Source organism: Sitodiplosis mosellana, unplaced genomic scaffold, assembly GCF_009176505.1.
Source record: "Sitodiplosis mosellana isolate CC-2019 unplaced genomic scaffold, AAFC_SMos_1.0 Smas_scaffold_3096, whole genome shotgun sequence".
Lineage (NCBI taxonomy): Eukaryota > Metazoa > Arthropoda > Insecta > Diptera > Cecidomyiidae > Sitodiplosis > Sitodiplosis mosellana.
Window position 1 is genome coordinate 22,937 of NW_022598338.1, and position 14,532 is coordinate 37,468.

General features: G+C 36.1%; 1 protein-coding gene across 1 annotated transcript; it reads right to left on the reverse strand.

Moving 5' to 3' along the window:
* Positions 1 to 1,176: 1,176 nt before the first annotated feature.
* LOC129571668 (protein Gawky) lies at positions 1,177 to 13,773 on the reverse strand (the record flags this gene model as incomplete). The annotated part of the gene is given in 26 exon segments (XM_055451484.1): positions 1,177 to 1,477; positions 1,665 to 1,779; positions 2,136 to 2,452; positions 2,527 to 2,738; positions 2,825 to 3,033; positions 3,099 to 3,246; positions 3,649 to 3,833; positions 4,841 to 5,164; positions 5,703 to 5,920; positions 5,991 to 6,129; positions 6,411 to 6,682; positions 6,746 to 6,880; positions 6,948 to 7,139; positions 7,569 to 7,698; positions 8,544 to 8,635; positions 8,829 to 8,915; positions 8,985 to 9,038; positions 9,107 to 9,216; positions 10,623 to 10,758; positions 10,827 to 10,981; positions 11,047 to 11,347; positions 11,403 to 11,554; positions 11,653 to 11,779; positions 11,876 to 12,034; positions 12,130 to 12,528; positions 12,608 to 13,773. Coding segments are annotated over 26 exon segments (5,232 nt in total). The 3' UTR covers positions 1,177 to 1,316.
* Positions 13,774 to 14,532: the final 759 nt, after the last annotated feature.

Sequence of the window (14,532 nt, forward strand, 5' to 3'; positions counted from 1 at the left end):
TTTGAACAAATGAGTGCGAGCTCGTCGAGGTGTGCCGTTTTTTGTGTGAAAATGTTGATCATAGTTTTGAAGAGCTCTTGGAAATGTAGGTTTCTATTCAAATAATTATTTTTTATATATAATTTAGAACCATTTGATTATTTTCACAATTTGTTTGCTAAAAAGAAGAATTTCAGTTGCCATAATACAGAAATAGATCATTTTTGTTATTATTATTATTGTTATTATTATTATTATTATTATTATTATTATTTTAATCATTTTTAGTATTGTTGTTGTTGTTGTTTTTGTTTTTGCAATCTTCGATAATTTTTCGTTTCGCTTTTATCTTCCTTACAAATTGTATTAACTGCGCTTACTATTTGTCAATTAATTCGAAAACTTAATTCAATTCCGTCGAAATGAAAACACTTTCTTGCGTCGCCACTTTGCTTGGCAAATTTCCTTTTTCTTCTTGATCCATTTTTCCGTTCAATATTTCGGTGTGAAATATATTGATGCGTTCACCGATCAAGTTTTTATCACAAATGGACGTCCGCAAAATTGCCTCCAGTTTTAACAAATTTGAATTAAATTTCTTCATACTCAATAATCAACACATTTTAATGTTGTTTTTCACTAAAATTCTAGAATAAACAAATATAGAATATATAGTTCAATAGAGTGGTTTTGTTTGTATATATGCGCTTTCATCGTATCATTACCATCGATACCATTATCATTTTTTTGGTTTTTTTCTTTTTTTGTAATCGATTCAATTTAATTCTAAAAAAAATAACATAATAAAACAAGACAATTCTTTAATTTGGCTTAGTTTGCCCTTTGAAGGTCTCTCATTTTTGATAATGCTGTGTTAGTTTTTTTAGTAGTTTTTTTTTAGAGTTTTTGTGTAAAATTCGATCATTGTGTATATTATATGTTGTGTGAGTTATTTTTGTGTTTTTTTCTTGTATCGCATCGTTAAAATATTCGTTATCATGCCATAGTTTTTATAGAAGTTAATTCACATTTTTCTCTATCATTTTAATTCTAGCAATATTAAGGATATTGTTTGTTTCATTTTGTGATGCTTAATTAAAAATATTACGTGAAACTTACAGTCTACGGGCATAGAGATGTATGTATGTATGTATTTAGCATGTATAGAATATATATGTACTAAAAATTGTTAAATTATTTTGTTGTTTGTTGTTGCTGTTGTTTTTTTTATTTATCATTTTTCACTTTTCCCTTATTTCTAAGCCACTTAAATAGTGTGTTTTCTACTCGCTTCTTTGTGTCTTCGCGTTCACATTTGTTTGTCGCATTTGTACAGCCTAATTTAATTCATTGCCAAGTAAATTTTCAGGTAATAGTGAATTTAAACTAGACGGAGTCCCACGTTCAGTTGAAGCAGCATCTAATCCGGTCCAAAAATTACCAGCTGGATTAGTACTAGTAGGCCATACTACTGAACCTGCTCCCCAAGCATCTGAGCCTAGAAATTTATAATTGGACCGTTAAAATGATTTAACATATATCTATATAATAAACTGTATATAAATCGTATTTTTATCGGAATGACGTCTTTGTAGCCTAGTCTGGGTTCGATTCTGAGCAAACAAGCTGCTAAAGAGGGGGAGAAGCGTGGATAATATTTTGTCTTTATATTTAGGAAAACTTACCTGAAGAACGATTTTGGGTGTTTTGACTAGATGGACGCCATTGCGATGATAATGAAGCAGCCGATGTTGGTTGCCCTGGTGGTGGCTGTTGTGATTGTTGGGGATTTTGTGACTGCTATAAAAACAATATATGTTATTAATACTCCAAAGGAAATCAAAAAAGTCCATACTTTTGGCTTTTTTTAGGAAACCACAGCCTGGAAACCAATGACAACTGGGCAATCACTTTGACATTTCGTCGATTGTCCCTATCGAGCGTCGCGTTGAATCGAATGAAAAGAGCCGGTTTTACGCACATGCCTTTATGTAAGTGCAAACGTCGCGTAAAATCGGATCTTTTCATGCGAAGACTCGCTCAATAGTTACGCTGGCCATCGCATTTTCTAGCAGCACAATCGCTGTTGCCAGTCAGTGCCATGATTTGTAGGAAACATAGACTTGTAAGAAATCCTAAGCAATTTTTTCAAGTACCTGTTGCTGCTGTTGGGGCGGAGGTGGCTGTTGATTGGCTGGCACACCCAAGTGCTGTAAGATGTTTTGAACTTCACTCTCACATGGAGATTCAGCACAAATTGTTGTGTTACTCAACACACAGTTATTGAGTGCCATTTGTGCCTTGTTAGCTTCTTCGCGAGTCGAGTATTTACATAAAGCTATGCCATGGTTCAAATACAAATGGAAGTGCTGCAATGGACCATGTTGCATACACAATGTACGCAAAGTTGAACCGTCAATCTGAGCAGTCATGTTCTTCAAAAGTAACCAAGTTGAAGGCCATGAACCCGAACCTATGATTTATGATTTTTACGATTTGAATAGAAAATGTAAGCGAATGAGTATCGACCATTTATATGACACTTACTTAGACGTAAATTACCGCCAATCCAACCATTTGTGCTGGAACTGGTTGCAGTTGAAGTTATTGCGTTGGTGCCAGCTAGATTTCCCTTGTTATTGTTGCCTAGGCCGGGTGGTGGTCCCCGAGCTGATTTGTTCGCCATCGGGGCACTCCATAATTCAGACTGATTGCCCATTTGATGTGATACACCATCGGACCAGTTACTACCTTTGGAACTATATAATTTCATATGCGAACAAAAAGATACTTAGACTTGAAAGAATACAGAAAAATATATCGTGTTGGTTGTAAAACTACAAACCTTGTGAAATGTGGCTGGCTAGATGAGCCTGTTGGATTGAAACTCCAAGTGGAAGACGATAGACTTAACGGTGGTATATCTGTCGGTGAAGTTTTGCTGCTACTTGCAAACAAGTCGGTATCCTTTGCTGCACCTATCGATAATGGACTGCGAGCAACACTGCCCGGGGTAATACTTGGATCATCCTCAATAGTTTTCATCTGCGATCCCTGCAAACGAATATTCATTTCTTTTATTTTAATTCGATAGTATGATTTGTGATGGGTTTACTTACTTTCCAAGGTTTTCCAGGCTCGAACTCAGGAACTAAGTCTGTGAACGCTGCGGCAGGAGATTGTTGAGATGATGGCCAGTCTTTATTCTCGCTATCTGGTGTTGAGTCTGGCCAACCGTCACTAATACTTCGACCAGAAGACCATGTTCTATTTCAAAATTAATGTATGATTAAGGAGCGAAAATTTCCGTAATTATCGGAGAATGAGATTCTATGAATTCATTTGTATGAAAACCGTCTGTCCGATAAATTACTTCCAATACGCTTTACCCAACTGAAATTATCCCAAAAGATGTCGCGTCAGTCGTCAAAAACACTATGTAATCTACAATAGCAAAAAGCATCGTCGCTATTGTGGCAGTTTATTTATCAACAGAATAAAGCTGCTACAATTCTCTTTTATAATATTCCAAATATGTATTGAACATATTTTTCCCTATCGCCGTCAATACGGTCACTAACTGCCTTCAATGCTTAATATAGCAGTCAAAATAAGAATATATCGGATAACTGGTTTTCATATAGCTTTTGAATTCAATTCACAACTTACCCATCCTGTAAACCAAGTGATCCAATAACTGAATTCGATGTAGACATCGTCGATTTGGAAGTCGTTCCTGGTGCACGAGAAAAATCAGTTGTGTTATCACCGCCTTCTTTATCGAAATTGGGCAATTTCCACTGATTCAAACGAGACTGTTGACCGCTTGAGTTTTGGAAGCTATTAGGCGGTTCCTATCAAATACAACCAAAAAAAATCATTTGATGTACGATACACACCACAATATAATGGTAAAACTGTCATCTTGACATCTATTAAAATCAGAGGTTGGTTGCAGATAAATTTATATAAATTTCGAAAATCAAATAAATTTATCCGATATTTTTCCGATGTTGTGTTGTTCTGACGCATTCGTATTACATAAACGAGACATCGGCTGTTGTATTGGCAGCCAGCTATTCATCGCAGGAATGAGATTTTTGATTTGTTCATTTACCGATATTTGTGAACAAGTCTGCCACTGTGTCACTACATAGTATATATAGTCCATAAGAAATGTGCAGAAACGAAAATGTTCGCCATTTGGTTTTACATTGCCAATACATTAGTAATGGAGATTTTTGTTTTGTTTATTTTTTGTTGTTTGTAAACAAATCTGCATATCTTTTTGCATTGTCTCTACACACTTCTTATGGACATATACTATGTACAGTGGCAATGCAAAAAGATAGGCAGATTTGTTTACAAACAACAAAAAATAAACAAAATAAATATCTCTATAACTAATGTATTGGCAATGTTAAACTAAATGGCGAACATTTTCGTCTCTGCACATTTCTTATGGAATATATATACAATGTAGTGACACAGTGGCAGAATTGTTAACAAATAACGGTAAATGAACAAAACGAAAATCTTATTCCAGCGATAAATAGCTGGCAAATGCGTTAGAACAACACGACGCATGAAAAATATCAGATAAATTTATTTGATATTTGAAATTTATATAAATAAATTTATGTGTAAGCAACCTCTGATTAAAATAGCGGTTTACCCGTTGTAGTAGAGAATTTAATCTCAAATTGGATTAAATTCTATATGTGGTGGAGAGCACGCCATATATTTATTTAGGAATTAATCCAGTTTGAGGTTAAATTCTCTACTACATCGGGTAAACCGCTATTTTAATACATGTCGAGATGACAGTTTCTCCATCATACTTTGCAGTGTAGTCATTTACCTTGGACATAGACATGTCAGAGAATGAACCCGGCAATGAATTGATTGGATCGTGTTGGTTACGTAAGTAGTCATTTGGCGATGGTCCAACACCAGCATTGGCCACATTTCCAATATTTGCAATTCCTATCCCAGCACCGATACTGACATTTCCATTTCCGCTCAAGTTATGATTACCACCAGGTTGTTTGTTCACATAGGCGGCTTGCTGCTGTGCTATTTGATTTTGCAATGTAGCAATTTGTTGCTTCAACTTCGATATGTTTAACGTCATGGGAATGTTGTTAATGCCTCGATTCATATTTGCTTGGTTCACTTGCAGTTGCTAGATTTTCAAGCGGAAGAACAAATTTTATTCATTTGATATTTTGATAACAATGGTGTTGAAATATGTGATCAAAGTAGATGAAAACAAGATTACATTGGACCAAAGATTAACTTTAATTAAATGTTGTTTAACATTCTACATGAAAAACACGATTAAGATGATTCTCTTTTGAAAATACTATCGATAGAACCGTAATACTAGAATAAAAGAATGGAGAACAAAATAAGAAATATGATCTTCTTGTATGGAAGAGCCTTTGTTTTATATTACATAATTAATAGGAACATAAAATCTTTTCTTGTTTCAACAAAAAGGCTCCAAGAATTGTAAAGAGCCGCGATGTGATAAAGAATCCAAGAATTGTGTTGTTGATAATAAAAATGGGAATACAGAACTGAAGCGCAACATGAAATTTGTTTCTTAAAAACATAGCATGAATTGTCGATCTCATTTTGTATCTCTTTGCGAATTTTTAGCCAAAAATACAAAACAATTTCTTCGCGAGGAATGGGCCTAACAAAACGCTTGTACTTACTTTGATGTGAGCCAACAACTGATTGAGCAGGACCAAGGTGGTTGGAGCTAATGGTTGATTGAGGATTTGGTGATTCAGGTAACCAGCTTGCACAGCCATTTGAATTTGTTGTACAAGCATACGTAATTGTTGCGTCGATGGTTGACCAGCGGCTGGGGTCGTATTACCTGAATTTCCTGCGTTCAACGTTTGATTTATACCTTGATTGAATCCGCCCCCTAAAAAAACCGCATTTCGATTTTATATACTCATCGATATACTTAATTTGTTCATTTAAGAGAATATTACCAGTGCCTGAAGCATTATGTGCGCCTTGATTCAAATATTTTTGTGCTTGCATGGGCTGCATGTTGCCGATGGCATTTAAGCCTGGATTTGTACTAACCCCACTAACGCCAATAGCGTTCAACAAATTTGGATTATTATTCTGTAAGAAGAAAAAATGGCAAAATTTGGTGAACAATTCGGAAATTATTCATTTGAACTTATTAAGACTTGTAGCCAAAACTCATTATTTTATAAAGGAATTAAATTATTCAACACATCTCCGATAGAATTAAAAAAACCAAGAAAATTCAAATCAATTCCAAACAATGTTGTCCAAAACATACGTTAAAGAAAACTTTTATTGTAAATGCTGCTTAATGGAGAAATTTAAATGAAAATATTATTATTATTATTATTATTAAACCATATAAAAAAACTCACTTGAAATGGCATTGCTTGTTGTGGTCCCCCTGGATATCGTTGTGGAAAGTTGTTGTGATCAAAGTTACTGGCGCCGGCGTTGTGCTCGTCATGACGTCTCCATGCGTCAATGCTGTTGGCCGAACGAGATTGATTTAAAATCTCGATGGCTTCATCCAAATTGAGATTAGTCGCTCGCAATGCTAATTCGATCTCTTCCTTTTTAAAACCCATATCAAACAACATTCTATAAGACGAAACTCCTGATGACACTTTTGATGTTGAGTTCCGATCTTTAATTTAAACAAACTCAATTAATCTCTTTTATTTTTCATACTATTTTTCTCGTTACTTACCCAATCCCATAATTTGTTTATTTTTCTGTTGTTGTTGTTGTTGTTGTTGTTGTTGTTGTTGTTGTTGGACTTGCTGTTGTTGTTGCTGTTGCCAAACTCCTGGAGTTTGCGCGTCCCATGCGCCACCTGCGTTTGCTGATTGCAATTAAAAGAGCAGTATTTAGTTTTGCACTTTTGAAAATATTTAAATTCATCATCTCACCATTAATAGCAGCATTCTTATCATTGACACCAGAAACGACTGAGTGTTCCTCCCATGACGTTGTGCGTCCGGCATTGTTTGGCGCTTGATTCCACATAGAACCATCTTGCTTAAGTCCACTTGGAAGTCCACTTGGTAATCCGCTTGGAATGATACGATTTTGCGGCAACTGTGGAGTTGTAGATCCTGACCCTAAATTGTTTTTGCAGTTGCAAACAATTATAAATGTTTATTGGAAAAAATCAATTTAAAATAATATATTACAAATTTCACCAATTTGGAGGATTATAGCTACATTTTTAAATTTCTAACTAATGAGTTCAATGCACTGGGTCAACATGAACCACTCGTGTAAAAAAAAGTTTACAAAACTCCGTTATAATTTTATTTTAGACTGTTAAAGGATGCCATCATTCTCCATTTAATGAATTGAATGAGAAAGGGACAAGTGAGACTTGGATTCGAAATATTTTTAAGTGTTACATCTCCATAAAAGTATACGTCAAAATATTTCGAATTCAAGTCTAACTTTTGCCTTCATTAATTCAATTCATCAACTGAGAAAAAGAAGAAGTGGACGTATTTATTCCAAAAATGGTATAAATTAATTGGATACAGTACCTGCAACAGGTTCATCCCAAGAACTTCGTGCACCTTTTGGCCAACCCCGATTTTGTTGCAATGGCACTGGTTGTTGCTGTTGCTGTTGAGTAGTTTGTTGTTGATTTGGCTGCTGGGGTGCTTGCTGCTGCTGCAAGTACATTTGTTTTTAAATATAGAATAATATATATATTGTCATGGACATATATTTTCTTTTTTTCTATAACGTTCCATCTCAAATGTAATATGTCAATGAAAATTACAATAAAAATGAATACTATCGAAAGTTTTGGACATCAAAATTGGCCGGACGGTCCGAAATTCAACTTTTGACCCAACCGTTGGATTTAAAAAGGTTAGATGCAGTATTGAAGACCTTTGAGAGTAGGTACTTTTGATGGCTAAAAAATGTTAGATCGACTTCAATTTGGCCATGTTATGACCATTGGAAAACTGAAGTATAAGGTTGGTCAACATTTTTGGACGTCTATACCTCGGTCAAGCTGTAAGCAAATCATATGTTTTATATATAAAATTTCAATGGTATATATAAATTATTTGCAATAAAAGTAATTTCCAACGATATATGACATTCTGCAGCTAAACACTTGCTTTGATTTAAAAAAAAAAAAACAAATGCAAATTTTTCCGACGGCCAAATTGAAACCGATACAAAAGTTTTCAGCGATTAAAAGCATCTACTCTCGAAAACCTAAAAATTTTCTAAATTAAAGGCTGGGAGAAAATTTGGAGTTCTGGCCGGTTTTACCGAGAACCGTAGTTTGCCCATAGGCCGACCAATTTTGATGTCCAAAGCTGTCGATAGTATTCATTTTTGTGGTAATTTCCATTGATATATGACATTTGAGATTAAGAGTTATAGATAAAAAGAGAACATACAGTCTAGGTTTTCTGGAACTTCGTTTTCTCAATCAATGTTCACTGAGTTCACAACAATAGAAAAGAGACGAAGAAGATGGAAATAATCATACGTACAGATGCCCACAATGATGTTCCGTCATCGTAGTTCGGTATATTACGTCGTTGTGCAGGCGGAGATGGCTCTTCCCATCCAGTTGGTGGTTTATCTAAAATTAGTGCAAGCATATCGATATAAGCCTATTCATACATGAAATCGTGTCAAATGGTTTCAATATATTTTTGGACTCTCAATTCTAGTGCGTATATTTGTATTGATTATATTTCTGTTGCATCCTGTTGTATTTGTATGGAGAGGTTGCAAAAACGGTCATCGTTTATAAATATGTTATTTATACGAACCTGTCTTCATTGGCATTTGTCCATGTTGAGATTGCGGCTGTTGGGACTGCTGTGCCTGAGGCTGCTGTGCTGTTTGTTGATTGACACCTAACAATAATTTTTAAATATTGATTAACTTCGGTGTTTGGTTTGTAAAACTCTCTGCATTAATTATACCTTGAGTCAAATTGTGATGTTGTCCCCACATTTCAGAGGTTCCATTCAATCGGCCTGCATGTCGAAGTTTTTATTATAGTGACAGTTGCGAACAACAGGATAAGAAAAAGTAAGCTATTTACCTGAAATGCCGCGCAGATCTCCACGTACATCACGAACATCCCTGGAAAGATCACGAAGTATATCTCTGGTTGGATCACGTGGATGCGCCATTGGAATGTTGAAGTGTGGACTAGAGTATCAAAAATACCAGACATCAGTCAAATGAAAAGTTCATATTATACCTATTTTCAATTTAAAGAGCACCAAATTCTGGGTGCGTTGATGACATTAACACAACACATCGATTGCTATTCACACTTCCCGAAGCACAAAAATATGTGTATTACACATTGTGTAACAAATTCTTTCATCTCCATTTCGTCGATGTTAGTTTCACATCAATTCTTCAAACCCAGATCATCAAACAGCAAGTCAACTCATTTGTAACATACGCTGATATCACTTCATTTCATGAAATAAACAAATATTCAACGAAGCGAAAAAAGAAAAAAAAATAACAAGCAAGACGTGTATTGCCGGAGAAATCGGTGTTTTGGCAATTAAAACCACATTGGCACATATCGTTCGACCAGAATACTATCAAGAAGTCAAAGATTGGTTCACCCAAAAGTCGATTGAAAGCACCAAAATCTATCGCCAACCATCCATCATTCACATGGGAGCCGTTGATATGCCGGCGAATTCCCCAATCAGAATCAAGAAACATGTTCGTCCAGACAACCGTAAATTGGCAAAGAGCTGCAGAAAGATTCCGAATAACGTCGTGCGAGAAGTCAACGAGAGCAAAACATCACAGCTTTTTTGGTAGATGTTTCACACCTTTCGACGTAGCAACACAAAACGATCGAATGAAAATATGCGAATGGTGCATGCCAGATAACGGTGATTGGCCACCATCTTTTGGCCACCGTGACTAAATTGGAATTGAATTCGAAATTAAAATTTAGAATGAAAATGAAAGTGAAGAAATATCGTACTAATAACTTATTTCTGTGTTTTTTTCTCTTTGCAGGCCACTGTCATCTCTTCGGAATTCACCTGCACTTCATGTTTACAATTCCACGAATCAGATAAAACAGAAAAAAGAAAGGTCAATTAGAATAGATTTTTTTTCAAACAACATTTTTGTAATAGTATATTGCATACTGCTGGAGTTGACTTTGTGACCCAGAACTTGAAATGAGTCAGAAGAGCGTTTATATGTGTTGATTGTTCCATTATGAGATTGAGCACGAGGGGTTGATATCATTAAATAGGTGTCTCTCTAATGCAAAGAGGAAACTTTCTGCTCGATTTGATGACAATAACACATGAGCAGACTTTACAACAGTTTTTTGCTTCAGGAAGTGTGAATAGCAATCGATGTGTTGTGTTGATGCCATCAATGTACGCAGAATTTGGTACTCTTTATATTGAAAATAGGTATTTTTTATTTGACTGATATCAACCCTTGCTGTGGACTTTGACAAATATTTAAATAAGTTTACTTTTCTCCACAATTAACTCGTTAAAGCGATGTCCGTTGTTATTATTAAATTTTTCTGAATTTTTTTCCATTGTGAGAAAATTACATACCCATTCGATAAACGAATGTCACGTGGATCTGCATTTCTAATATCCATTTGGTTGCCAGCTACGTTCCGTACATCTTGTCCACCCAATACAGGATTTACTATTTGTGGCGGTTGTAATGGTGTTGCGGTAGTGGTTGCTAAAAGAAAGAAATTTAATTTATTTGTACACTTTAAAGCTTAGTATTAAATATTATACAAAATATACCTGGGTTTGCGCCAGCGGTCGGTGGCCACATAGTTGCGTTTTGTCCAACATTGGCATTAGCTGCATTCACATTAACAGCTGCATTCGAGCCGCTTGGCTGATTCCATTGTTGAGCCGGTGCATTAGATTGTGTTGCCCAAACACTTAAAGAAGGACTGAATTGTTAGTTTTGATTGCATGCATTTTTCATAAAATTCTTATTTAAATAAAAAATACTTACCCTGAGTCAGCTCCATCGTCATCTTCACCCCAGGTACCACCAAGATTTGTAGATGGGGTGTGTCCCCAAGGTTTTTGAACAGCTGGAGCAGGTGGTTGGCCACCATTGCGGAGATTCGCCTCCCACAATTCAGTACCATTATTGATATTTGGTTTCCATGTAGTTTGTACTGCTGCAGCCCCGGCAGCAGTCACAGATTGAGTTGGATCGGATTTTACGATGTTTCCACCGGTCATTGGTTCTGGAGATCCTGGGACATCCCAATTAGTGTCTTGATTCACATGTTGACATCCCCAACCATCTAAAAAAGAACCCTTTAATATCTGTATATTATTTTTTTGCGAGATAAATTATACCTTGACTAAACAGAGCGTCTCTCATAGTTGTCAATTGCTCGAGTTGATTTTTGGCAGCTGCTGTCGAGGTTCCACCTCCAATAAGACCAGAGGCACCTGTGCTGTTCCCCGGATTATTGCTATTTGCACCAATGATACTAATGTTGTTATTGCTAAAAATGACATAATCAGCAACAGTTGAATGTATAATCATATAACTATGTATCAGAGGAGTTTTTATAATGATAATGAAAGAAATCGTTCGGCATACCTGCCGGCAGCTTGCTGAGGTGGTGGTGGTGGTTGCTGTTGTTGTTGTGCTGGAGCCTGCTGTGGCTGTTGAGTTTGGCCTTGAGCTTTGCTGGCATTTTGGATTTGTTCATGAGCTTGTTGTGAGCCTTTTTTTAAAGATATTTAAAAAAAATTCCCAATTGTATTCGTTTCTACCGATAGAATGCATAGAATGAGTGATCATTCACGAAGTGATCGATTACCTGGATTGGCGCCAGCGGCCGGTGGCCACATAGTTGCGTTTTGTCCAACATTAGCATTAGCTGCATTCACATTAACAGCTGCATTCGAGCCACTTGGCTGATCCCATTGTTGCGGTGGTTGACTTGCGCCCCAGGAGCTGGTGTTTGCATTACTTGCTCCTTGAACGTGAACGTGATTAAATATAATTATGAATGTTTGCGAGTTTTTGACGCATGCATGTAAAATGATAGAAATGATATGCAATATCTCTTACCAGCTGCTGCGCTTGGTGCTGTTGGTGGTGATCCCCAGCCAGTGGTTCCGTTGTTGATGCCCTGTTCGCCACCTCCGCAGAGACGCATCAATCTTTTGGTATTGGTCGATGATTTCGCATTCCATTCACGGACGCGATTTGGTTCGGAATCAATTAATTCGATAAGCTTATCAAATGAAATGTGCGATGTGAATTCAGTTAATGTGGATGCCAATACACTTTTTTGATCGTTGGATATCGACGATGATGGCAGCTTATTGTTTTCATTTACAATTGGGTTGTCAGCAACAGAATCTCCTCCTATCTTATACTCATAGCGATTACGATTATCGTGCGTAGTAGAGTTTGTAGTCTTTGCAGTAGTATCATTTGCCATTGAAGAAGTAGTTGTAGCGGTTTCTAAATATATCGAGAGGGAAAAATATAACATTTGACAATAAGAAAGAAAAGTCGGAAGCAAGCGAAGCACAGCACTTACGTGTGTCAGCAACACGACGATCCGCTATTATATCAGACTTAGCAACATTTAATTCATTCTTGTAGTTATCACAAAAGGTATCAGTAGCATTCAAAATATTTTTACCCTTAAGACTATTATTATCGCGAATTATTTGGTACATTTTATTGTTATGAACCATCTTTGATAGTTTTTTGTTATCAGGCAAGACATCAGACTGATTGAATTGCAATTGTTTTGGTGGCCAGAGTAACTTTAAAGTAATAGAATCATTGTTATCGTCATTGATTTGTTGCATCATCTTTATATCTTCACTTCCATCGATTAGCTGCTGTTCGACGGTGTGTATCGACTGCAATTGAGTTATGAATTTTTCGTCATCATTTTCGGATTGATAAATGGCAGCAGTGCCATGAGCGACTGCATCGGCGCCGATAATTTGGTTCTCCCTAATCGTAGTTAAATGATCGTTATCGACATCATCAGTATCATTCACAGTGTCTCGATTAAAACTAGCCTTAAAAATTTTAAGTTTTTCCTTAAAAGCGTATTCAGACTTCATGTCGGTTTGAGTGTTTATGTTTGCCGTAATTATTGTATCCGAAGTAGTTGCTGCAATCAACTTATGGTTGTTACTAGTTTCCTTATTATCCTTGCTATGGGACATATGTAGTAATACGTGTTTCGTAAAGCTGTTGTTGTGTCTCACTGATGGACCGCTCATCGATTCATTTTGATTCGATTGGCAGCCATCAATGTGGTCTAAGTGGGATTTTCTAATTGAAAGTTTGTCACTGCTTCTGGCGTTTCGATACCATTGACTGATCGACCAAAACTAATATATCTAAAACTTGTTTGTCGTCTCCTTCACACCGTATAGTTTTGATCCTATTTGCAACTTGGATAGCCAGTAGTACTCTACACTAACTTCTTAGTTCTTTCGATTTGTTTTGTGCTATTTTTTATTTGTATTGTGTTATTAATCGATGTTTGATGACGTCGATTGGCTCGCCTTGATTTATTTTATTTTACTGTTGAATTTTTACAATTCCGTTCAGATCGTTGGCTTGATTGCTACATGTATCCACATCGAGGATAACACAGAAAATTACACCTTCGCCTGGACTCGTCGACTATTCAACCGCAACCGCTGCTGGCATTTAGACTGATTGGTTCCTCCTTACGCTCTGAAAATGATATTGAATTGTGGTTGAAATTATGTGTTTTTGTCCATCATCAATATCAGAATGTGTAAATAAACATTTCCACTATACAATTAACTTCTATCTTCCAAAAGAGGTGGGATTCATACTTATACTTTGGTATTTTAGCAAAACATATGCAATGCGAAAAAATGGATGTCCCCAATTCTTTAAAACGAAAACTGGTTAGAAACTTTGCCCATGATTGCCGCCCTAACGTTCTTTTCATGTATTGTTTATGGTTTTTAGGGTGCGTTCATCTGTCAATTCTACTGATTTGACATTTGAGGCATGGATTTGTTTCGACAATCCAAAAACTCACTCAGAATTACTTCGGCGACATGTACGACTTGTATTGGTAATTTAACAGATCACCACCATTACTATTAGCGATTATAGTGATTTTATATGTATTATATCGGCTCTGCTGTGTGACAACCAATACTTTATAACCAATGTCACAAAGTAGTATTGATGATAATTTCATATTGCATAGTTCATTTTTTGCAACACGGAACGGCATTTGATATGTTATTAAAACATGAATTCAGTGGATTTAATTTTTGATCAACATCTTTTGCCACTTGAATGCAAAATTTGAAGCATGCATACAGAATTAAAACACTCTTTCTTCGATTTCCTTATCCCTCTCCCAGATCATCAACGGTTAGTTGTTTATCATTCAAAAGGTTGTATTGCTGCAAAAATCTGAAGATGTTTGGTTTGACATAAGAGTCATCAGTA